Below are 26,433 nucleotides of genomic sequence, written 5' to 3'. Positions count from 1 at the left end.
CGATCAAGAAGGTAGAAGGTGCCCTTCGTAGGAAAAATCATTAGCATGTTTGCTCCTAATTATCGCCTCTTATATCTTATAGAAGACATAATTATGTAACATAATGAATACCACGGTAAAAGCGATGATATATTTGACAGATGACATTAATGACATTTGCTGAATAACATTTAAAATTTGCGAAATTGACCGATGAGAGTTGGTTAACAAGTGATATATACGATCAAATACTGATCTGCATAATTGTATTTAAATGACTTAATCAAATAACATGAAAGTTAGATGTATTACCATAAATTCGAAATAATTAGGCCTTCAATGAAAGATCCCAATTGACTTACCCAATAGTTGGTAGGTAGCTCATTTAACAGCTACTGATTGACAGTTAATAATAAACAATTTTATTGTTTGGGATAGATGACATGCAAAATCAAATACTGATGATGAGAAAGAAGAAACAAATTAGTTTTTAATATATGACAGTTGGCAGGGGAGGATTCATTTAATATCTTCTACTGATTGACAGTTGACAGTAAATAATTTTGTTCTTTGGCAACACCACTGACAAGTGACAGATGGCACAATGATATGTTCCGATTAGCTTGACTTTAAAATGACATATCGCATAAAATCAAATATTGATCTACCTTATTGTATTTAAATCAATTAAAATACAAATTTAATAAAGATTATATTGAATAGCGTGTAGGTAAGAATTAAGATTAAGGTTAGGAAATGCCTTGATTGAAATATCTCATTGACTTTTAATATTTGACTGTTGGCAGGTGGGTCATTTAACATCTACAAATTGACAGTCAATAACTTTGTTTTTTGGCATTGGCAAGACCGTGGCCAAATGACACTTGCTGATTGACTTTTAAACTTTGATGACACTGACAGATGACAATTGACTGCTAACATATGACGTGTAATCAAATACTGAGCAACCTAATCGTATTTAAATTAGTCATTCAGTTAAAATAAACATTTAATAAGTATTTTATTGAATGCCATGAATGCAAGATAATTAAAAGATGTCATTAATTCTCATTGGCGACACTTTTAAAATCTTCTATTAATTGACCTTTGATGACAAGTAATTTTGTTGTTTATTATTAGTAAGACAGTTGACAAGTGACAGATGGAAAGTGATTGCTAAGCCAAAAGCACAGGCCTTCAATAGCTCCTAATTGATCAAAGGGTGCTCAGATGATCTCTAGGCCAATTATGAGGAAGATGCTATGAACCTAGAACGCAGAAAGTATGTTTCAATCTAGTGTTTAGCAAAACGAGATGGCCAAATTCTAGGCTGACAATGATAAGGTCAATCATAGAGTAACATTTTTACAGCTCAATTCCCAGTCATATAATGTCAACATCGTCAAGATATATGCACCAGCGAGAGATTACTCAAACGATGTTGTTGAATTACAGGACGCCGTAAATCTCACTAAAGTCAGTAATGATTCACTAAGACACTTGGACCTCTAACCCCATAGAGGATACTTAGGAACCAAATAGACTTTCTGATAAATAAAGATACAGAAATTGTATTAAATCAGCAAAGCCTTACCTTCATAAATTCTAATCACAATCCGCTCTTAGTAAATATTCAATTAATTCCAAAAAAGTTGATAGTAAAAAAAAACTGTACTAAACTAGAGCTGAACAGCTCCGACATGCTAATTGAGGTCAGAAACAAACTAAATTATGAACTAATTATGGAAGCAGGAAAAAGCAGAGACTGTTGAGACCAACATCACGCAAGTTCCACAAACTCAAGCCTGAAATTATCTTCAAACGATACTAAGATCAAAATGAGAGCTTCGATTCGAAAGAGAAACACTGAGCGGTATTGACCAAGTAGCAGAGAGAAAAATGAAGAGATGAATGTTGAATGTACTCCAGAGAGTTCCAAATAAGATAATTAGGGAGAGAACCGGTGTTTAGGGACGCAGATTATAACGCCTGAAGAAAAACATAGATGGACAAAGAAAATCCTAGAATGGAGACCTAGAACTGGGTGCAAAGTTCTCAAGGCTGGAAGCAATGATTTACGGGAAGCTTATGTCCAGCAGTCATTTCCCATTTCTTCAATGAAGTCAAGTTCTGAAAAAATGCAGTTGCAAATGCAGTTGAGTTCCTATCAGTAATGTAAACTGCCTGGAAAACTAGACATATTAACCGAAAGTTGATAAGCTCATGCTTAAATTCTTACAGGCGATTGAAATTTATTTCTCATTTCTTTTAGTCATTGGAGTAACTGGAGTCATTTCTTCACTGTAGCTGAGGGCAGTTGTGGTCGTAAACTGCTTGGAAATAAAATAATTAATTTACAGACAGTTGAGCTAATGATTAAGCTCGTCCAAGTAATTCAAGCTTTTTTCCAGTGAGATGAAGTCATTTACCTTATTTTTCGATGCACTTAGACTGTAAACTGCTTGAAAAAATATACATAGTTGCAAAAAAGATTCTCCCTAAAATTGTTCATTGCTCTGCTGCTGAAGGCCATGAATAATAACAGTAGAGAAAATATTGGAGTCAACATAACTAGAGAGTATCTCAACAACTAACGAAAAATAGAGCCAATTAGGTTTAGGGATCGGAGCACTAAAAAAACTGCATTTAATGGCTTGGGTAGAAGATAAAAATTCCTTCGGTAGCTTGAAATAGAAACAAAATTAACTTTGTGGAACCAGAAACGTGGAGAAAAATTGTGTAAGCTACCATGGAATAGAGCCAATTAGGTTTAGGGATCTTGGCACAAAGAAAAAAAACTACATTTAACTGCTTAATAAGAGAAACAAGTTGCTTTGGTAGTTTTGAACAAAAACAAAATAGGTTTGAGAGCTCTAAAACGAGGTTGTAGTTTAACAAAAACCCTTAACAGTTTCTTCAGAACAGGCAACGAGACTGCAGAATAAAACAGGAGAATAAAATTGATATGGACAGCTTACGGAAGCAGGTCTTTACATCAGATATTCTTATGTATTTGAAGAGAAAACTCCTTGTGGTCCTAAACATCAGTGAATGCTGCCAGTTCTAACATATGGAACAAAAACAGTGACTTTTATGCCTCAGAGCAGATGCTGTTGCAGCTCAGATGCATTTATGCCTCAGAGACCAAGTCATATAATTAGGAAGAGAGCCGGTGTTATGTGATGCGGTTTGATGGAAAATTTTTGCAAGTTTACCTGACTGTGACTCTGTTGAGGGAGTCTCCTTGAGTCGTAAGGCAAGGCATATTCAACGGTTGGAAATGATTAACGCGCAAACTTTTGCACTGAATACAGTTACTCTCTAAAAAGACGAAGTGAGTCCGGTCTGGATCAAATATCCAGGGATAATCGGTAATGCCAGTTCTATGCGAGTGGACTGGCGGATGGGTAAGATTAGTGATTTTTACAGGGTAAGTGCGGTTGGAAACTCTCTGAGGTGAATAATTGAGACCTCTACAATGACTTTATCCGCTGTGTTTTAGTGTGGAGCGAGGTGTGGAAGTAGGATGTCTCTGTTCCTACAGTCTCCAACTCCTGAAGCCGAATTCGAGACAGTAAGGTGGCGAGTGGATTAACCGATGTGTTGAACAAGACAGCAGTGAAAGTGACTGAGTGACTATGAGGTATTTGTGATTTAGTTGATCTCGTTGTTGACTGTAGTACAGTAATAGTTTATTATTGACTGTGTCTCCTGAGGTGGAAGAATGTTCGGGACACTATTATCTTCCCTTAATTCAAATGACGTAAATGACGAGGTCAATCACTACAATAGTGTGGCGCTCTTAGATAAGTTCAATTTTTTGTCATAGTTTCTGATAGAAAACCAGTTTTACATATCAATTCCAAGCCATACCGACATCATCTACATATATGCACCAATAAGAGATCACTCAGACGAACACACTTAATTTAACGGACGTTCTTAACTAAATGGAAGAAAGACATCCCAAACATTACTAGATGAACCTAGAAATAAAGAACAAAATTAGAAGGCCCAAAGAAATAGTAGAACAGTGATTGAGCTAAATTAAAAAAACCCTTTTTCATGATGAAAGAGTGGAAATTCCTAAGCAATATAAACTGGAAAGGCTTGATATAACTAAGGAATAGTTTTCGAAAAAGGGAGGTCCTGTTTAGTATTCAGGTGCTGATTCAGAGGCGTAGGGATGTCTCTCCTCCTGTTTATGCCTGTTTCACAGACTACAAAAAGGCTTTTGATAGGGTATCACATGAAGAGCCCATGAAAAACCTTAAAGATGTAGGCCTAGACAATAGTGAAAATAGTTGTAAATCTTTAGTGGACCAAACTGCAGAAATTAGGGTCAACAAATGGCGTAGTTTGATTCAAAAGTCTCCCCTGAAGAAAATTCCGTTAGGTACGCTAACGACACCTATATAATAGCGAACTCGTTGGAAGATCTTTAGATTTGTTTAACCATGTAGCAGGTAATTGAAGCACCAAAAAAAAAACAAATACACGGTCATTAGGAAGAATCAGATCGGAGGAAGTATTCTACAGTTATATTACCAACAAATCGAAGACCTTCAGTTCGCTCAATGAGAGGTTAAATAGAGAATAAACTTAGCATCATTCGTAAAGTTGAAGTCCGTGTTGTGTTGCCGAAGTTTCCTCTCCGTTCGAACTCCAGTACTACTTGTTACTGTATTCTCTTCAGTAATCCTCTATTATGGAACTGATACATGTTCTCTAAGAGACGCCATATGTAAAAAGGTGCAGGCTCTCAAACTGTGAACGGCTCGATGGATATTGGAAATATATTCCGTGGACAGTCACGTCTTTGAACACGTAGTAACGAAAAATATGGACTTTTCAAATTAATAATAGAAGGTAAAATCGAAGGCAGAAGAGGACCTGGGCGATGAAGAATATCGTGGCTAAAGAATTTGCATGATATGGTGAGACTTGCGCTAGTGACTGCCAACGTTCGTAGAGGATAATGCACTTAAAGAAGAAGAAGAAGAGACTAGGGAATAATGCTCAAAAAGTGTAGGAAATGGTTGAACAAAATTAAAATTTGAGTATGAAGTAAATTAAATATTTAAAAAAAAAACATAAATCAATAATTGGGAATCGAGATCGTCAGGATCTAGCGAGGATTATCAAAACAACAATTCCATTTTAAAATTGACAATCAGCTACAAAAAAGTTACAGTACAAAGACGAATAAAAAAATAAAATAAAAGATAAGTGAAGGGCAATTTTGAACACAAGTAATATGCTAGAATAAATGACTAATACTGACAATTATATTTTTCAAAGAGAAAAAAAATTAACAAAAACAAATTTTTAAAAAATGGACTTAGAGAGAACGGAGAAAATGAATACAGCCTAAACCTTATAACAAACTAAAACTACAACCAGCCCGTATTATGGTTATGGCCGCTCAAGGGAATAACGCCAGGTAACTTCGGCAAAAGGTGTTGATTTTGCTTAAACTCCTCGTCGGGAGTCTGCGTGGACCCCGTGGCAGGATTGCTAGAGGAAGATGTATACAAAAGTGGTTCTCTGGAAGAGCCGTTCTCTCCCGGCAAACTGCTCGAGGGAATGGTGTTTGTTACGCTTTCTTCTGAATACAAAACAACCGTTAGCGACTTCTTTATAAGACAAAATGCTCTCACCTGTGGTAGAGGGTGTTAAATTGAGCCCACCTGTAGTGGTCGGAGGCACCTCGATGGAGTCTTGTTGCGATTGGGTTTTTTCGTGCCTGGATACCGGTTGCGAGACCACGTCTGGAACCCGAGTTGGTACGCTGGAAGCCCGTTTTAACACTTGAGGTATCTGCTTAAAAATTGAAAATAATTAAAGTGAAGCAAACGGTAATATATGGAAGTATACTTTCTAATCTTACCTTTTTTGAGGTGGAAAATTTCTTAGTCAAACTCTCACTGACAGCAGTAGGAGTCACTACTACGGGGCTGGTGTTTCTAGAGGCGGAAAACTTCTTCCTCTTCTTTTTTAAAAGAGCCAGGCCATGTGCCAGACCATGTAGCTCTGGCTCGTGGTCTTTGATACTGGCGTTATCGATGGAAGGATTCGAATCTGTACCACTCATGGAACCTTAAAAAAAAGTCCATTTAAGAAAGTCTATTTTGGAAGTGGAGTGAATTATTAGTAAGAAAGGTATTTTCTTTAAGGGAAGTCTGGTCCCCATAAAATAAAATGCCAATGTTGTTCTAAGAGTGATGCATTTGAACGAGAAAGTCCATTATCATCATGAGACTCAATACTTAGTTTTGCTGATCAAAACTAGCTTATCGAATCACATCATTCTTGTTTTATTTTGTGGAGAAAAGACTTACTTCTTAGAAAATATGTATACTTCTTATTAAAAGATGAAGAGGCAAAAGGATTTAAATTTTAATTGACATGACAATTGACAAGTGCATTGATTTTCTGCAATTGGCAAATGACACTTTTAACATCTGCTATTGATCACCAGCTGACAGTAAATAATTTTGTTGTTTGACAGAATAGCAGAATAGTTGACAACTGACTCGAGACACATCACTAACGAAATTTGCTCATTGACATTGGGACAATTGAGTGGTGACAGATGACATGTCAAATCCAAATACTGATCTACTTGATCAGTAAGTCGCGATATCAATAAAGTGATAAAATATCCAAGAGCGACATAAGTGCGACATCAATAAGGTGATAAAAAATATCCCAATTAACTTAGTATTTAGTTGGCAGGTGACATTTTTCAAAATTTGCTACCAATTGATAGTTGACAGTAAATAATTGTGCTGTTCAGCATTGACAAAACAATAGACAGATAACAAATTTAAAATCTGTCATTCTGATTTATTTGAATTAAATTAATGCAGATCTTGCTCCTAATATCCTTATTATCGCCTCTTATATCTTATAGAGGACGTAATGAATACCACGGTGAAAACGATGATATATTTGACAGATGACATGAATGACATTTGCTGAATAACATTTAAAGTTTGACGAAATTGACCGATGACAGTTGATTGGTGTATAAAATCAAATACTGATCTGACTAATTGTATTTAAATGACTTAATCAAGTAACATAAAAGCTAGCATGTATTAGATGTATTACCATAAATTCGAAATAATTAGGCCTTCAATAAAAGATCCCAATTGACTTACCCAATAGTAGTGTATGGTATGGTATGTAATGGTAGGTGGGTCATTTACTGATTGACAGTTAATAGTAAACAATTTTGTTGTTTGACATTGGGATGGCAGTTTACTGGTAACAGATAACGTGCAAAATCAAATACTGATGATGAGAATTAAGAAACAAATTAGATTTTAATTTTTAACAGTTGGCAGGGCAGGAGTCATTTAATATCTTCTTCTGATTGACAGTTGACAGTAAGTAATTTTGTTCTTTGGCAACACCACTGACAAATGACAGATGGCACTAATGACATGTTTCGATTAGCTTGACTTTAAAATCACATATCGTATAAAATCAAATATTGATCTACCTTATCGTATTTAAATCAATTAAAATACAAATTTAATAAGGATTATATTAAATGGCATTTAGGTAAGAATTAAGATTAAGGTTAGGAGATGCAATGATTGAAATATCTCATTGACTTTTAATATTTGACTGTTGGCAGGTGAGACATTTAACATCTACAGATTGACAGTCAATAACTTTGTTTTTTTGGATTGGCAAGACCGTGGACAAATGACACTTGCTGATTGACTTTTGGTGAAGACAGTTGACAAATGACAGATGACACGACTGATGTTTGCTAAATGACTTTAAATGTTTGACGGTACTGACAGATGACAGTTTTAAAATTTGCCATTAATTGAAGTTAACAGTAAATAATTGTGTTGTTTGGCATTATTTTTAATATAATTTTCAAACTGATTTTTACTGAAATTGTGAAGTAATACCGAATAAAATAAGTCAATAATTATAAATTCAATAAAGATTTTACTTGTTTGGCATTTTGACAAGACAATTGACAGATTACATTTTTAAAATCTGTCATTCTATTGTCATTCATTATTTTAATTAAATTCATGTATCTCATAGAGGGCGTGTGATGATATTTTTGACAGATGACCTTAATGGCATATGCTGATGACTTTTGAAGTTTGGCGGCATTGACAGATGATAGTTGAATGATGACAGACGTTCATCTATTTAATCTCGCATTTAAATTAATGATATGTATTTATATTTAATGCCACAAATGCGAAAAAATTAAGTTTAACACATGCCATTAATGAAATATCATAATTGAGTTTCAATAATTGACAGTTAGCAGGTAAGTTGCATAATATACTGATCAACTTTATCCTATTAAAATTAATTAATTAATGAAAATAGAAATTAAAGATGGTTTTAACCAAAGGTATAATTTTACTGGAATGCCATAAATGGGAAATCAATAAGATTAATGGAATGCCATTGATGATATATCCTAATTGTCTTTTAATATTGGACAGTTGGCAGGTGACAATCCTAAAATCAGCTATTGATTGATAGTGGAGAGTAAATAATTTTGTTGCTTGGTGTTGACAAATAACAGATGACACTAATGACATGTTTGTTTAATGAATTTTAATGTTTGACGTTGAAATGACAGTCCACCGGTGTTAGACAAAGTCTAAAATCAAATAATGATCTATTTTAGTGTATCTGAATTATTTATGTTTTTGAAGGTGGTAGACAATGGTACAGTGAAAATATCTTGTCGGACTTGCATTGTCTAATTTATTTAATGTAACACGACGTTTCGGTTGGTAAGTATCTCCAACCGTTATCAGTCAGTTTACACTTGATAACGGTTGGAGATACTTACCAACCGAAACGTCGTGTTACATTAAATAAATAAGACAATGCAAGTCCGACAAGATGTTTTCACTGAATTATTTAATTAATGAAACTAAAAGTAAGGGTGTATTTAATTTAAGGTCTAATTTTACTGTTATGGATGCCATCAATATGAAATAAATCAGATGCGGTTACTGAAATAATCCAATAGGATTTTAATATTTAACAGTTGGCAGGATAGGAGTCACTAAACATCTTCCACTGATTGACAGCTGACAGTTAATAAGCAAAACGAATAACAGGTGACAGCAAATCAGCAACACCACCGACAAGTGACAGATCACACTAATGACATTTTTGGATCTACTTTTAAAGTTTGACGACACTGACAGATGACAGTTGACTGGTAACGGTTAGAATTCGGATTGGAAATCTGTAATGTTTATAATAGGCAAACACCAGATAGCGCTACTTATGGCAATAAGGTTATGTTGACGTAAGTAACGTCATTTACATGAAAAATATTAGGTTATTAGCTAAGATAAAATATAGAATAGCGGTTTATTCTCTGTCGTTTTCAAATGATTATTTTTAGTATTTAAGTTCATTTTTTTACTTGCTTTTTACTATTAAATACTGTTTACTGAAAATGCTTTGGGTTTTATTAGAAATCAGGAGTTTGGGCGGTTAACAGAATCATAAAATAAAATAATAAAAGTCTTTTAAGAGTGCTTTAACTTCTTCTATAGAATCTACAGAATGATAGTTGACGAGTGACAAATGACAATATTTGCTGATTGACTTTTAAAATTTTACGGCAATGACAGATGACAGTTGATTGGCAACAGATGACGTGTAAAACTAGATACTGATCTACTATATACAATTTACAGTAATTACTTCCCTAAAATAAAATTTAAGGGCGATCTAACCTATTATATAGAAAACTTGTTAGAGGAAGACTTTTCTCCACAAATAAAATGCTAATCCTAGTACCAGCTAATCCTAATCCAGATTTCGACAAGTTTTCAAATATGTGAAGTAACTTTTCAGTTACATTCACTCCACTTTAGAATTGACTTTTTCCTTACTTTATTATACTTTAAACAATGCGAATCTATTTTACTTTAAATTGCACTCCATTTTAAATTTTTGTTGTTGTCTCTTATATCTCATAGACGTCGCGCGTCAAAATATTGATGCCATAGCGAAAGTAATGAGACAGTTGACAGATGACACTAATGACATTTGCTGATTGACTTTTGACGTTCAATAACGTCTTCAATAATTGTTCATATTTTTTTAAACTTCCTTAATAGTAGTTTTCTTTCATTAAAAAGAAAAATTGCGCATAAATCTTTCTTGCCTAATAAGGCATGTAAGCATTAAGGAGAACGAGATCCAGAAAAAGGACATAAAAGGCATTCAGCTCGCTATATGCTCGACACGACTAGGCAATATCCGACAATATGTATTGGCAAATCGGTCTGGAGTCTTAAGGTCTTTAGGGTTAAATGTACCGAGAAAAAGGGGAATTTTATCGAGTGGTGCATTTATAGTGTTCTTCTCCTTTTAGTTAATTTTAAACAGATATTCATCTCACTCTCAACTTATATTGATGCAACGAATTCATAGAAAAGCAATATCCCAAGCCACCCTAGATACCTCTCGCATATCTTCTAATTCAATAAATTTAAATTCCTATAAGCAACTCACCATTTTCATCCGAAGCAGGACTATTACTATGACTATGATTATGATTCCCATTCTCCCTGCAATTATTACAAACAGAATCCTCGGATCTGGACCGTCCGATCAGCCTGGACACTTTTCCAGTCTTGGCTGCTTCTATCAACGTGCCCCACCTTCTTTTCTGTGAGTGACTCCTCTTCAAATGAAACCTAAAAAAGAAACTCACCACTAAATGTGAACCAGGTGCTGAACTCTTCTTCTTACCTCCCCAATCCTCTATGGTGATGATGGTGGTGATGGTGATGATGACCCTCGTTAATACTTCCCTGACTAGAAGAGACCGTGCTGCTATGCTGAGTGAGTTTTCGTGGAGCGGAATTGAATATTCCCGAAAGGGTTGAGCCGAAGAAGTCGTGATGACCTTCATGGTGATGTCCTGATAAAAATTATTAGTTAAAATTGAGTTTATTGGAAGTTTCGGGGTTACCTTGAAGGGAGGCTATGAACTCAGCTACAGGAGGAAGAACACCGGAGGTGCTGGAAGGTTGTGGGGCTATATTGAACCCTTTCATCAGTCTTCGTTCTTTTTGGCGATTTTTCTTGCCGCCGGTGCCTAAAGAGGGGATTTTTTAGTTTTAACTCTTCGGTTATTTGGCAACTTTGACTTACCCAATCCGCTATGTGCAGTGCTGGTGTTCATGCCGGAATTTTTCAGTATTTCGATCAGTTCGAAACGGAAGGCTGAAATGTCTTGTTTGATCTCGTTTACGTCGTCTTCGGTTACTCCTTGGTTTTCTGCTTTTCTTTGTTCTACCGTGACGTAACGTCTTACCAGGTTTCTCATGATGCTCTGACAATGGTTGCTTTTAGGGTTTTTCTTAAGGTTAATTTGTCTTACAGCTTACCTGGTATCTAAAGTCTCGTTCGCTAGCCTGCTTCACTTTTCTCTGGAAAATTGAAAAAGAACTTTTTTTTTTTTTCTTGTTTAACACCCAATTCATCTAATCACAACCAATATCAAAGTTAATCAAACGTGAAAAAAGCCATCGTGATAATGCACACCATAAAAATTTTTTACTTTGATCTTTTAAACTTTAATATTTATATAGTGTAAGAATATAAATTGCCAGTAAGTTCATTTTTATTGAGTACCGAAACTCCGTACTAGTGCTTACAAAAGAAAGTGCCCTGCACATGTTCCAAGAATACCATTTCCAGTTTCTCTTAAATGCGCAGAAGCTCATTATCAAGAAAACGGCATCAACTTCAAAATCATTGATTCGGTTTCTACTCTTCGGTTTTCTTAAGGGAACGAAACAGTGAGATCTTGGCAGGAGAGTTTTCAAAATTCTAATGAAAAATCAGGAGAATCAGGTCTTTCGGAAATGTAATGGGAATTGTAAGAGGGATACGTCCTGGAGAAGCTCTTTACCTTTTTAACTTGTTAAAATGTTCGAGGAATTTTTTAAAATGTTTGGATTTTTATGCTTTTACTTTTTTTATAGTCAAATTTTTCTGTTTTCGAGATATTTTTATCTAATTCATCATCAACTTTTCATGTTATTTCAGGCATATAACAGAATTTTTAAAGTTATTCAGAAGCTATAAAAAAACTTTGAAAATTTTTGAAATTTTCGTGAAGTTTTTGAAAAGTATTCTAATTTTTTAAAGCAATATTTTGTTGCCTCTCAGGTTTTTTTTATTTATTTATTTCAGATACTGTAATTTTAAAAAATCATTTAGAAATATTGAAATGTTCGTTTTTTTATGTTTTCCAGACATTTTTACTTTATTCCAGGCGTTTAACGTAATTTTGAAAATCAATCAAATAATTTTTAAAATTTTACAATTGAACCGGTGTAAGCAGAAAGAGCACAAGTCAATATTTTGACAAATTGCCATTATACCTAAAATGTGTTCTCCTATGGTAGACGCAACGGATTATGCAGAAGCGGCACAAGTTCGCATCCCCGATGTCTTAGAAATGCCGGGTAATAATGCTAGCGTTATGCATAAAAGGCACACGTCAGTGACATGTGCCGTTTATGCGAAATGTTAGTGTTTCCAATGGTGGGGTCAACATGTATTTGTCGTGCGTTTTACGTCATCAGCAAAAATTCGACTTCAGTTAATCTGTTGGTTGCTTCGGGGACAGTTGCACGTGGTTTTAGTATCATTTGACATGGATGACAATTATTCTGAATTAACACCTAATAAAAGACGAAAAGCAGAGCCTTCTAAGTATGCTCGCAACATACAGAAAAAGGCAAGATTGGAAGGAAAGTCTTATAAAAACAGTAAAGGAAACGTTTGTGAGAAAAAAATTAATAATGGAGTCCTTTGCAGGTAGGTTCTTTTAAAGTATTTTTGACACATCGGTTAATTTCATTATTTAGTTGTAGAATGAAATGCTCTGAAAAGTTCTCTGATGCAGATAGATTGGCGATTTTTCAACGCTTTTATACTTTAAGCTCTAAAAACGAACTAGACATTTTTCTACAGGGTCTTGTGGATATGATGGAAGTGAAGCAGCGGCGTCCTCGACCAGGTGGCAAAAATAAACCCAAATCAAAAAGTTCCCAAGTAGAGATTTGTGTTAAAGCATTTTTAAATTTATATACTATCACGTACAAACGCATCAGGAGAATTAACACCTTATCCTCACAAGGCAAGTCACCGAATAACTTACGCGGAAAAATGACAAGTGCTAATACTTTCTCAGGGAATTGTGTAAAGGAACACATACAATCATTTCCTACAAAAATCAACTATTCAGGACGTGAAAAACATTATTTGAATAGCCAGCTAAATTTGACAAAAATGCATCAGCTTTACCTAGAGAAGTATCCAAACCAAAAGGTAAGCTTTTCATTTTATAGATGCTTTTTCCGTGAACATTTTAATCTCTCTTTCGGAAGACCATAAGTTGAGCTCGACTTGTGAATTACTAAATAACAAAATAAAAGACCAAAATTTGAATGGATAGTTCACAAACAAAGGGCTAAAAAATTTGATTCAACAATAACCAAAGATATTGAAGAAAAGGAAAATAAAGACCAAGTTCTGTCATTGGCCTTCGATTTTATGCAAAATGTCCCGTTACCTACAACGCCTGTGGGTGAGGTATTTTACTACCAGCAGCTTACTGTGTCCGTATTTTGTATTTTGCATGCACAATCTTAAGACAAATAAATCCAGGATGTACGTTTACCACGAAGGACAGGCAAAGAAAACAGCTGCCGAAATTTGTACGTTTGTTCTCGAATATCTTAATGAATTCAAGGAAAATCAATCGGAGTTTTATGTTTACAGTGATAACTGCTGGGGCCAAAGCAAGAATCATACTACGGTCAGGATGCTTTTGGCTCTCACAGATTCAGGTAAATTTAGCATGATTTGGCACTTTTTTCCAGTTAGGGGGCATTCATTTTTCCCGTGTGACAAGGACTTTGCGTTGGTGAAAAAAAATTTACAGAAACATGATAGAATATGCACCATTCACGAGATCTCCACGATTATTATTACCAGTACAAAAAATAATACAAAATTTTCAGTCAAAGAGGTTGCGACAATTGACGTATTAGATTACAAAAACTGGTGGTGAAAATTTTATAAAAAAACCTGTGTCTCTGAAGAAACAAAACATTTTCCTCGTAACGAAAAGGTCCACTTTCAAATGAGTACCTTTTCATGTTTTAAATATACATCCCAACAAAAAGGCACTGTTCAAGCCTATCCTTTTACTGACGGTTTGGTGTCACATACATTTAATTTATCACAACCTGGAATGGCCTGCCCAACTTTGCCAACGAGCCTTGCGCATCCCTTAGGAAAAGTTCCTATTAAGGCCAACAAAATGGAGCATATAAGGAAATGCACTGCTTTTGTTGCAGAAGAACATAAACCATATTTTGATGCTATTCTTCAGTGGCCTACAATCAACAATCAATGAGTGATCCGAAGATTAGTTTTTCCAAAACATTGTACTCTTCTATCAAAATTAGCTGTTTATTTTTGACTTGTACATACTAAAGCTGTATTAAAAAAATAAATATTTTTCAAATTTACTAAATAGCATTATTTGCAAAAAGGGCACATGTCAATTCTTTCATGAGTCTTCTGGGAGAGCTAAAATCAATTTTTTAATTTAAAATATAAGGAGACAAATCGTGCTATTCAAACTACAAATCAATTATCACAATAAATGTTAATAATTTTACTTAATTTGATGAAAAAACAGTTTTTATCGATTTCCCAAAAATGTGTTTTTTTGACATGTGCCCTTTCTGCTTACATCGATTCAATTATTTTAAAATATTAGTTTTTCATGTGTTCCAGTTTTTTGAAGTAATATTTTCTTGTCTTACAGGTAATTTCGTAACTTTTGAAATCTTTAAAAAATATCAAAGAAGCTTCCGAATTTTTTAAAATTTAATTATTCATATTTTTTAGTATTTTCCAGTCATATTTTAATGTCTTCCAGTAATTTTTATTTTATTCCAGGCATTTGACGTAAGTTTTCATATTATTTCGAGTGTTTGTGTGTGAATTTTGAACAATTTTGGAAAGTTTTGAAGTTATATTTTTCTGCGTGTTTTTGAAGCATTTTTATTTAATGCCATGTATATTGGCAGTAAATTTTAAACTAAAATATAAATCCCAATACCAGGTCCCAAACAATACATTAAAAATCATTATCGTTAAATACATGTTTATTCAACGATTTTTTTGTAAATTTTTAGTTTTTGTATATTTATTAACCGTCATAAGGTCAAGGTACATTTATTAATCTGTAGAATATACGTGTATCGTATACTATTGTGTTTACAAAAATGAGAAAATTTGAGAATTTAAAAAAATTGATACCGGATTTACATATCTAGTTTTTAAATTCGACTACTGCACCTTCTTATATTTGATGAAATTCTTCTGAAAAATCACTGTATTTCGTCCAAATTATCCAATCTAATAACGCTGTTTTCATACTAAATATTTATAAATACAATTATATCAAATTTAAATAAACAGTATTAATTAAATATTGAATATATATTTTCTGCAATAACTTTGTTTTTCATCAAAACAACCCTTACCCCCCCCCCCACCCACCCTAAACATTTTCCCAGTAAAAAATTCTTTTGAAAAACCATCGTTTTTCATCCGTCATATCCAATCTAAAAGCAATGTTTTTGTATTAAATATTTATTAATATACGTATATATAATTATATAAAATTTAAATAAACAAACTATGTTATTAGATTAGATACTAACGACGAAATCAGCTGTTATTCATGCGTATTATTTTGGAAAACAATGATTTTTGAAAACAATTTCTTACTGGTAAGTTGTGTGGGGTGGGTGGGGGGGTAAGGGTTAGGATTAATAAAAAACGTTATTTTTTCCAGAAAATAATTGCCTGAAAAAAATGCTTTTTAAGAAATTTATAAGTGATAAAAAATCTATAGTTTTTGTATCTATATTTTTATCACATAACCTTAAGGTTTTTGAGTAAAACGTGAAAAAACATATTTTATTTTTCAAAAGCAAGGCATATTGCAATGCAGTAGTTGTGCCATTATTCATCGCCAATAAGTGGACATTTATTTTTGTTAGGATAAGTCATTAAGTTTAAAAAAAAAATCTGTTTTTTTGCAAAGCAAAATAAAGCCACATAGAATTCTTCCATGCTTTAATAAACCCTAACTAATAGTAAAATCTTAAGTGTCGAATGGTCTTTAAGGAACTCAGTGTTTTCAGATTTCTTGGTAATTACTTGAATTCTTTCCTGGTGATTTGGCCACGTGCTAGTAACACGACCGATGAGTGCAAAACGATTTTTAAAAATAAGAGTAGAAGCTTCTAACATGAATAACGATGAAAGAGTTAAAGATTTTCAGGCCAATAAAGTGTAATCTACAAAACTCTCTGATTTACAGCCTCCCACCTACTAACCGTGTGCAAAATTTCATACTCCCACCTTAATTAGAAACCCCAATAGAACAAAAACACTTTCGAACCTCCTCACACCTTCTCTATTGATCGGATATCTCCGGACCAACCTCCATTCTCATTTAAACATACGTCTCTATTTTCGTATCAAATTTCATAAAAAATCCATACAGATTTTTACTCGTATATGGTTAAATGACTAAGGCGGTATCTAATCGCCTTCGAACCTCTAACTTTCCTTCTTAATCAATGAAAGTGTTTTTGGCAAATACTTTTGCTTCTGTTTGTTTTGCGACGATCCAAAAATTTAAACTCTAACGTCACAATACGAATGCCCCATCCATTTCTATTAATAGCCTCGAGGTCCAAAAACCAACAAAACAGAACCCAGGTCCAATTCCATTTCTCCATGCGCACAGTATTCAGGCAAAGTTTTAGCCTGCGTTAAGCACTCTAACTGGTTCAAAGTAAACGTGCCACCTCGACTCGATCGTGAAAAAATGATCATTCTTTTAGATCATAAACACCATATTCCTTAAAGTCACTTATTGGCAATACTCCAGAAAGAAGGTTAGACTTCAAGGCGTAAGTCTTGATCAATCAGAATGTCTAGAAAGTTCGTTATTCAACTATCTGCAAAAGGTTACGTTTAAGAGCACACTTGCTATGTCATATCTAAATTCAATAAAATATGTTTTGTGAACCATTCATTGATAATGTTAAAGCCACTCTTCATGGCTTGACGTAACTCCTCCACCACCTTAACTCGCTATAATATTGATGCATCGTCTGCAAACAGTCTGAACTCTACAGAGATATTTAACCCAACAAGATCATTTTCAATACCGATCTCTGTGAGACTCTGCAAGTAATGCTTGAGATAAATGATTTTTTCTCTGGATGTACAATAGACTCACCCCGATTGCTAATATAAGACTTTTTTTTTTTTTTATGGTAAACACAAGCACAAGAGGAAAGTCCTGTGTCACTCTTGGAGTGGTGCTTGCGCGAAGATATTTGTGGGCATTTATCTTGAATCGCTGCAGGTTGTATACGTCGGGAAATATGTGAGGTGGAAGCCCGTTCCACAAAGAAGATGTTCTCCAGATGAATGAGTCCCGATACAGCGACGTCCTTGGGGTAGGCAGGTGGACTCGATGTTGATGAGCCGCAACTGCTAGACGCGTCCTTCTTGCCGGAACAGCCCTGGGTGGGATCAGGCCTGCCAGCTCAGAGGAGCACTTACCGTGATAATAACGGTAGAATAAACAGAGATCAGCCACCTTTCTCCTGTGCTCCAGACTATCCAGACTATTTGTCAGTTCTGGTTTGTCGATAAGACGAATAGCTCTCTTCTGTATAGAATCTAGGAGCTTTAAACTATGCTTGGGTGCAGAGCTCCAGACATGCGAGCAATACTCGAGAGAAGGACGTATTTGAGCCTTATAAAGACTTAAACTAGACATAGGCCATTCATCGAAACCAATATCTTTCAAGCTCATTCAGTAATAATCCGTGATCCACACAATCAAAAGCTTTATATACATCAGAGAGAACCGCTGCTGCAGTCTTGATTCATATTAAAGTTAACGTCATTCAAAAAGCCGTAGTATCGTGAGTCCTTTGATGTGCTAAAGCTTTTGACAAATTTTTCTATTGGAGTCATAGTTTCCTGTTTCCAGGCATTTTCATTTTATTTCAGGCATTTGAGGTAATTTTTAAAATTCTTTACTAATTTCACATTATTTTTATAATTTGCCAGTACTTCTTCCGCTCCGAGCATAATTAAGATAAAACATTGAAAAATACAAGCAACAGAGAAATGACAATAATGTCATAACACATGCCTTTCAAGCATCATTTAGTGAACCCAGTTTACATAAACAAACGTCAAAAATGCTTCGTGACAATGCACACCCGAAACACCACAACTTTAATTATTTCCCAATTCCTCCTGCTCATCCTCTCACACTCCTCACAAGCTCATTTTCAAGAAAACGACCTCAATTACAAAATCGCCGACTACCATCTGGTCTCCACCAAAATCAATGCGAAAATCATCAAACGGGACATCGTGTCCGAGGTGCGTAACTTCCTATTCACTTTGGACTTATACAATGACGGAAGACCTTTGACTATCACCTTAAGGCAACGTGACAGTGAGATCCTGGTACCTGAGAGCATCATCCAAAAAATGTTCAAAGGTACTATCAGTAACTACGAATCAGCTCCACTGGAAATAGCCAAGACCAGCCAACTGCTAGAGGGATACGTCCTGGAGGAGCCTTTTAACAGTTCAGTTACTGGATATATAAAAAACAACAATTTCTATGGACACTTACTCATCAACGACATTTTGCCACGTGCTGTAATGAGTAACACGACCCATGAGTGCAAAACGATTTAAAAAAATAATAGTAGAAGCTCCTAACATGAATAACGATGAAAGAGTTAAAGATTTTCAGGCCAATAAAGTGTGGTCTACAAAACTCTCTGATGTATTCCTGTGAGAAAACGATCTTTCTTTCAGATCATAGAAACCACATTGAAAAGTCTCTTATTAGAAATATTCCAGAAAGACGATTAGACTTCAAGGCTTAACTCTTGAACAATCAGAATGTTCAGAAACTTAGTTATTTAAATTTATGCAAAATGTTACCTTTAGGAGTACACAGTTATGTCATACCTCAATCCAACAATATGTGTTTTGCTTTGATTGAAGCAAAGACGATTGAAGGTGAACCATTCATTGATTCGTGTGATTCCAGTCATTAAAAGATAAACTGCTTACCATTAAAAAATAAATTTATTAGTAAATTTAAAAAAGTAAATTTAAATGGTTTCTAAACCCTCATTTTGACAAGTTTTTCGATTATTCCAGACAACTGATGTAGTGTTTTAAACCCTGCACTGACTTTAAATCATTTTTAAAATTTGGCAGTACTATTTTCGCTAGGGGCATAATTTAAATAAAACAAGGAAATTGAGAACTGACAATAATGTCATAACACATGCCTTCCAAGCTTCACAACGTCAACTACACAAAGTCTCGGTCTTAAAAGTATTTATTAATTCTAACAGTAGGTTACACGTATTTCGCTCATATTAAGAGCATCATCAGACCTAAAAATTTAAAATTTTAAAAATTGAAAACAAAGAAACTAAATACAATAACAACCTTAAAGTTAGATAAAATTGGTACTCTAAAAATCGATTTTTCGAAATTTTTAAATTATTTGAATTATTGAATCTAGGTCTGTTTGAGAAAATGGACGACTTCATTCAATATCTTTCAAGCTTATTCAGTAATAATCCGTGATCCACACAATCAGAAGCTTTATATAGATCACAGAAAAACGCAGCCCAAATGTAGCATTGGTTTACACTAAATCAAACGTTTTCCAAGGAGTCGTATATAGCATCGTGAGTACCCTTTGATGCTTGAAAGCCAAACTGCCTTGTTGTGATTATATTTAATGATTGTAAATACTTCTAAACCTTCATTTTGACAAGTTTTTCAATGATTCAAGGCATTTGGTGTCATTTCTTAAATCCTGCACTGACTTTAAATCATTTTTAAAACTTTATAGTAAAATTTCCGCTAGAAGCATATTTTAAATAAGACAAGCAAATTGAGAACTGATAATAATGTCATAACACATGCCTTCCAAGCTTAATTTAGTGAATCCAGCTTACATAAACAAACGTCAAAAATGCTTCGTGACAATGCACACCCACAACACCACAACTCTAATTATTTCCCAATTCCTCCTGCTCATCCTCTCACACTCCTCACAAGCTCATTTTCAAGAAAACGACCTCAATTACAAAATCACCGATTACCATCTGGTCTCCACCAAAATCAATGCGAAAATCATCAAACGGGACACCTTGGTGTCCGAGGTGCGTAACTTCCTATTCACTTTGGACTTATACAATGACGGAAGACCTTTGACTATCACCTTAAGGCAACGTGACAGTGAGATCCTGGTACCTGAGAGCATCATTCAGAAAATGTTCAAAAGTAATATCAGTAACTACGAATCAGTTCCACTGGAAATAGCTAAGAGCAGCCAACTGCTAGAGGGATACGTCCTGGAGGAGCCTTTTAACAGTTCAGTGACTGGATATATGAAAAACAACAATTTCTATGGGCACCTACTCATCAACGACTCCCTCTTTTGGATAGATGAACTTAAAGAAGGGAAAATTCAAGAGAAAATTAACATATCCCAGTTTCACTATCCCGAAAAGGCGATAGTGACTCCGAACGCTCTTGTTTTTAAAATGGATAAGGTTTTGGTCGTGATAATCTTTAAGTGTCAAAAGGTCTTTAAGGAATTCAGTGTTTTCAGATTTGTTACCAAATAGTGATTTTGCCACGTGCTGTAATGAGTAACACGACCCATGAGTGCAAAACGATTTTAAAAAAGAATAGTAGAAGCTCCTAACATGAATAAAGATGAAAGAGTTAAAGATTTTCAGGCCAATAAAGTGTGGTCTACAAAACTCTCTGATGTATTCCTGTGAGAAAACGATCTTTCTTTCGGATCATAGAAACCACATTGAAAAGTCCCTTATTGGAACTATTCCAGAAAGACGATTAGACTTCAAGGCTTAACTCTTGAACAGTCAGAATGTTCAGAAACTTAGTTATTTAAATTTATGCAAAATGTTACCTTTAGGAGTACACAGTTATGTCATACCTCAATCCAACAATATGTGTTTTGCTTTGATTGAAGCAAAGACGATTGAAGGTGAACCATTCATTGATTCATGTGTTATTTATTCATTTATTAGTAAATTTACAAAAGTAAATTTAAATTGTTTCAAACCCTCATTTTGACAAGTTTTTCGATTGTTCCAGGTATTTTTTAAATCCTGTACTGATTTCAAATTATTTTTTTAATTTGCCAATACTATTTTCACAGGGGAATATTTTAAATAAAGAAACAAACTGAGAACTGACAATAATGTCATAACACATGCCTTCCAAGCTTCATTTAGTGAACCCAGCTTACATAAACAAACGTCAAAAATGCTTCGTGACAATGCACACCCACAACACCACAACTCTAATTATTTCCCAATTCCTCCTGCTCATCCTCTCACACTCCTCAAAAGGTCATTTTCAAGAAAACGACCTCAATTACAAAATCACCGATTACCATCTGGTCTCCACCAAAATCAATGCGAAAATCATCAAACGGGACACCTTGGTGTCCGAGGTGCGTAACTTCCTATTCACTTTGGACTTATACAATGACGGAAGACCTTTGACTATCACCTTAAGGCAACGTGACAGTGAGATCCTGGTACCTGAGAGCATCATCCAGAAAATGTTTAAAGGTACTATCAGTAACTACGAATCAGCTCCACTGGAAATAGCCAAGACCAGTCAACTGCTAGAGGGATACGTCCTGGAGGAGCCTTTTAACAGTTCAGTGACTGGATATATGAAAAACAACAATTTCTATGGGCACCTACTCATCAACGACTCCCTCTTTTGGATAGATGAACTTAAAGAAGGGAAAATTCAAGAGAAAATTAACATATCCCAGTTTCACTATCCCGAAAAAGCGATAGCGACTCCGAACGCTCTTGTTTTTAAGATAAATAAAGTTTTGGTCGGGATGATCCTGAACCAGACCGATCGAGCGAGGATTTTATTCAACGAGTTGGTGCGGAGGCGGTTTTTTGAGAACCAGTTCGCCTCATGGAAGGGAAAAGGGTAAACGCATCCATTTAAAATGATACAACAATAATAACTTCCAGAAATTTCAGAAGACTTTGCTCTCTGGCAATAGTCATCGACTACTCGTTCCTGATGAAAGTCCATGGGGGCAACGTGGAAGCAGCAGTATTCCACGTGCTGTTCTCCTTGGAAGAGGCCAACGCCATATTCCGATCCACAGATTTTGATGGGGATGGTGTTCCTGATAATATCGGGTTTTATGTCAAGAGTATCTTGGTGGTAACCACTCCGGATCCAACATATTTTCTGGTTCCCTATCAGAATGAGGTTATGGATGTAAATAAATACATTTTGACATTCAACAGGTCAGTAGTTGGAAATGAATCAATTAAGCTTCATCTCTCACTCATCTAGTTCTAAAGGTTTCCAGGGCTACCAAAACACTGCCTAGGCATAGCCTTTACCGCACAAAAATTCGACAAAGGAACTTTAGGAGCGAGCTACACCCCAAACAGTGACTCTCTCTATCCAACATCTGGCGTTTGCGACTATTTCTATCCTCGCATAGGCTCCCTAAATGGCTTAATTATTACCTCATCCACCACGAAAAGCCCTTTGGTGAACCAATTGATTTTTGAGGTTACCATCACCCACGAGTTGGGTGTGTTGAAGAATTATGATAATTGAATGTCAATTATGATATTTACTGTTTGCAGGTCATAGTTTCGGATCTGTACACGATTCAGGAAAACGATGCGAGGGCTATATTATGTCAGAAAAGTCTTATACGAACTATTACGCCAAAGAGTCTCGCTTAACGTTCTCAGAGTGCAGTAAGAAGTCGATGATTAGAGCTTTGGCACTTAAAGGGGGATGTTTAGAGCCTGTTACGTCATCTTTTTGTGGAAATGGTGAGTAATGAATGAGGAGTCTGAGAGTTATCTGAGGATGAGTTCTTCTTAAGGTTTGATCGAGGAAGGTGAGGATTGTGATTGTGGTACAACAAGGGATTGTTTGTATAAGGATCCTTGTTGTACTCCCAGAAGAACCAGGGAGCATCCGTGTAAAATTAACAGGAAAATGGGGTTCCAGTGCCATCCGTCTCAAGGGGAGTGCTGTACCAAGGACTGTAGATATAGTGGCTCTTTGAGTAAATATGTTGTAAGTAAAATTTTGAGGTTTTTTGTTGAAGTTAATAGTAGGTTTAATATGGAGATATATTTTTAACTGCTTATTTAATAGCAATCTACTTGGTGAGTACGCCACTGGAAATTATGGATAAAATTTAATTGTTCCTTGAGTTTAAATCCAGTTGTTTACCTGGAATAAGTTTAAGAACGTCAACTTATTTTATTTTAATCAAACGACACTGAAATATTAATTTGATAAAGTAATAAAATCGAAGAGGGCGCTAAATATTTGTGTCATTGATATTTTGACATTTCTGACAAATGACGTTCATAGCATTGACAACTTTGACAGCTCTGACGTTGAAGTACTGGCCTCCATAATTACTTCTATTTATTTAAAGCAAGGAAAATACGGAAAATTATTAGAATATAGGAGGGCAAAGGCGTTAATAATTAATACCATTAATTTATTTGCATAGTTAACAAACGACTGTCATAGCGTTGACAACTTTGACAGTTTCGACATTGACATTTCTGATAATGAAGTACTGGCCTCCATGTTTGCTTTTATTTATTTTAATCAAGCAAACATTGAAATCTTAATATGGAAAATTAATAAAATATAGGAGAGGGAAAGTCTTGATATTTAATTTAATTAATTTATTAATATTGCTAACAAATGACATTCATACAATTGGCAACTTTGATAGTTCATACATGACTGCTTTGACGTTGAAGTACTCGCCTTAATCTTAACTTTTATTTAATTTAATGAAGCAAATAATCGAAATATTAATACGGCAAATTACTAAAATATGGGACGGTGAAGGCATTAATCATTATTAGTGCCTTTAATATATTAACATTCCTAATAAATGATATTCATATCATTGACAACTTTGACGTTAAAGTACTCACTTTCGTGATTACTTTAATTTATTTTAATCAAGCAAACATTGGAATGTCAGTACAGCAAATCAATAGAATATGGGAGAGGGAAGGCCTTAATATAAAGTGTCATTTATTCATTGACCTTACCAAGAAATGACATTCATAGCATTGACAACTTTGACAGTTCTGACATTGAACTAGTACTTACTTGCTTTTATTCTATTGAATATTCTTTTTATAATAATATAAAATATAAAAATAAATAGTTTATAGATTGACTAAAAATTTATATTTCTTTCATTTAAACACTAAAATATTAATTTATATATTTTTATATATTGATATAAATATTAATAGGAGCGTCCAAAGTCGAATCTTGTTTAAATTAGCCGCTAGTTATTGGGACATTTTTACCACTCTTGACCGTCTTAATTTTTACTTTTATTGGTGTTTTCCTAACTATTTTTTAGCTTTCTCAGTTTTCTTATTTAATTTCCTTATTCTACTCTTAATATTAGCTTTTTCTGTACTGTTTTTTATTTAATTTTTTTTAGTGGCTTAAAGAAGTGGAATTTAATAACACATTTTGAGTTTATTAATAAACCATAATTATATAATTAGACGTGATAATTAAAAATATTATATAAAAAAATAAATTATATTTGTTAGGTTTTGGAAAAAATCAGTACAATATACATTTTAGGTTGCCAAAAAAATCCTTTTTTCCATGTATATCTTTTATTATTCTGAATAAGGTTTATTTAAGCCAGTTTCCACTGACATTTATAAACATGCTTGTAACATGATTTTTAGGTTCCAAAATTGGCAAATTTTGTTAAATAAAAATAATCTCTTCGTTAATTTCAAACAAGTATTTATTTTCAGACTTGTCGCAACTTCAACAAAGATTGTCCATGCTCCCCTCCAGATAAGCATTGCGCATGCGGCTTGAACGGCATGTGCATAGAAGCCGAATGCCACAGCACGGAATGCGCTAGAATATCCCTGAAAGAATGCGCATGTGACCCAATGTACATTCAAAGAACATGCCAAGTATGTTGCCTGTATGAAGACCACTGTATTACAGCATACGACGCTACCAATTTAATGCTCAAGAATCATGCTGTCAAGTTAATTTCTGTGGCGAGTGATAATGCGTTTGAAAAATCCGAAATATTTTTGGAGAAAACGGTCTGTTCTACTAACGAGAGCTGTCACAAGTTGAGGTTTTATGAAGGAAAAGTTGGGAATTATTGTTTGTTTCATGGTAAGTTGGGTAAGTGCGAAATGGGGGGCTACTGTTCGGTCTTGTTGCCCAATCAGAGTTTTCCCTCGTTCGAGAGTTCGCACTGTATAGTTTTCAGGGTTAATGTACTTAAAATGTTGACCTATGTGCTTGTCAATATGTCCCTAGTAAAACTAGTTTTTTAAAAAGAACAAATGTGTTTTTTTAATATATAAATAAAAATTTCGTGGGTCTTAAGAGGTGCTGTGCGATTACCGGGATACTGTAACTCCTTTCTTCGTAATTTTAAGGGTTTCGTCATATTATTATTTTTCTAAATTCAATAATACCATATCTTATAACATTGAAAGACTAGAATCAATAAACAACAACTTTGTTTGGGTTCAACGTGTGCTCAGAGGAAAGGGGGTATTTTGTTTATAAACATATTTACCGATTCTCTATTGTTCTGTGTTTTTTTTGTTTAGTTTCTGGTCGAAAAAGAGAAAAGGTTTCATTAAGGTATTTTTGTATAACTGTCACGATGGTAAAAACTTGGCAGTTAGTGCAGCAGCATGAAAAAAACGCAATTAAAGTCGATCTTTTTACAAGTAATTACCGATTCTTTCATAATATAACAAAATGGGAGAACCGTCTTCATAAACGTAGAATAGGGGATCCTGGAAATAAGCTTAAATAAATATTTAAATGTGAATGTGTGTGTGAAATATGAGTATAAGTGTCATAAGAATATATTTTCAAATGTAAACACTTTTTTGAAAATATTTTACTATTAATAGTCTATAAAGAAAGACAAGTGGAGTAAAGGTTTGACATCACTTATATCATGTTGTCTTGGTAAAAAGATTGCATAATACCTATGTACTTAGGTATATGTACTAAAGTAATTTAAATTCTATAAAAATAGAATTTTAAAGCCAAAGATTGTATATAATCGCTGGCACCTACGTCAAAATTGGTAATACTTTAAGTGTAGAGGGCATAGTAAGTCCTTTGATATTGAATTGAATTGAATTGTCGAAACAGTGG

General features: G+C 34.4%; 2 protein-coding genes across 5 annotated transcripts in view; one reads left to right on the top strand and one right to left on the bottom strand.

Annotated features, from left to right (window-relative positions):
- Positions 1 to 1,025: 1,025 nt before the first annotated feature.
- Positions 1,026 to 26,433, bottom strand: part of LOC126738661 (transient receptor potential-gamma protein) — a 298,445-nt gene continuing 273,037 nt past the window's right edge. The window contains exons 17-24 of one of the 3 annotated variants that reach the window (XM_050444089.1): positions 11,397 to 11,438; positions 11,161 to 11,341; positions 10,979 to 11,104; positions 10,756 to 10,927; positions 10,516 to 10,700; positions 5,870 to 6,078; positions 5,640 to 5,802; positions 1,026 to 5,587 (exon numbers count right to left, since the gene is read on the bottom strand). In XM_050444089.1, coding sequence (XP_050300046.1) covers positions 5,373 to 5,587; positions 5,640 to 5,802; positions 5,870 to 6,078; positions 10,516 to 10,700; positions 10,756 to 10,927; positions 10,979 to 11,104; positions 11,161 to 11,341; positions 11,397 to 11,438 — 1,293 coding nt within the window. In that variant the 3' untranslated portion in view covers positions 1,026 to 5,372. The remainder of the gene's footprint in view (positions 5,588 to 5,639; positions 5,803 to 5,869; positions 6,079 to 10,515; positions 10,701 to 10,755; positions 10,928 to 10,978; positions 11,105 to 11,160; positions 11,342 to 11,396; positions 11,439 to 26,433) is intronic. The other 2 variants (XM_050444091.1, XM_050444090.1) reach the window with 2 other exon arrangements.
- LOC126738665 (disintegrin and metalloproteinase domain-containing protein 10-like) lies at positions 18,287 to 25,594 on the top strand. 2 transcript variants are annotated; one of them, XM_050444098.1, is made up of 7 exons: positions 18,287 to 18,444; positions 21,587 to 22,173; positions 22,227 to 22,502; positions 22,560 to 22,798; positions 22,854 to 23,048; positions 23,102 to 23,298; positions 25,044 to 25,594. In XM_050444098.1, exons 1-7 carry the CDS (start codon positions 18,352 to 18,354, stop codon positions 25,587 to 25,589), a joined length of 2,133 nt encoding a protein of 710 aa, XP_050300055.1. In that variant the 5' UTR covers positions 18,287 to 18,351; the 3' UTR covers positions 25,590 to 25,594. The 2 variants fall into 2 exon arrangements, with proteins under 2 accessions (XP_050300055.1, XP_050300054.1); XM_050444097.1 differs by lacking the exon at positions 18,287 to 18,444 and having other exon boundaries at positions 21,458 to 22,173.

This window comes from Anthonomus grandis, chromosome 7, assembly GCF_022605725.1.
Source record: "Anthonomus grandis grandis chromosome 7, icAntGran1.3, whole genome shotgun sequence".
Taxonomy (NCBI): Eukaryota; Metazoa; Arthropoda; class Insecta; order Coleoptera; family Curculionidae; genus Anthonomus; species Anthonomus grandis.
The sequence above is the reverse complement of the archived record's forward strand: the minus strand, read 5'-3'. Positions and strand labels throughout refer to the sequence as shown.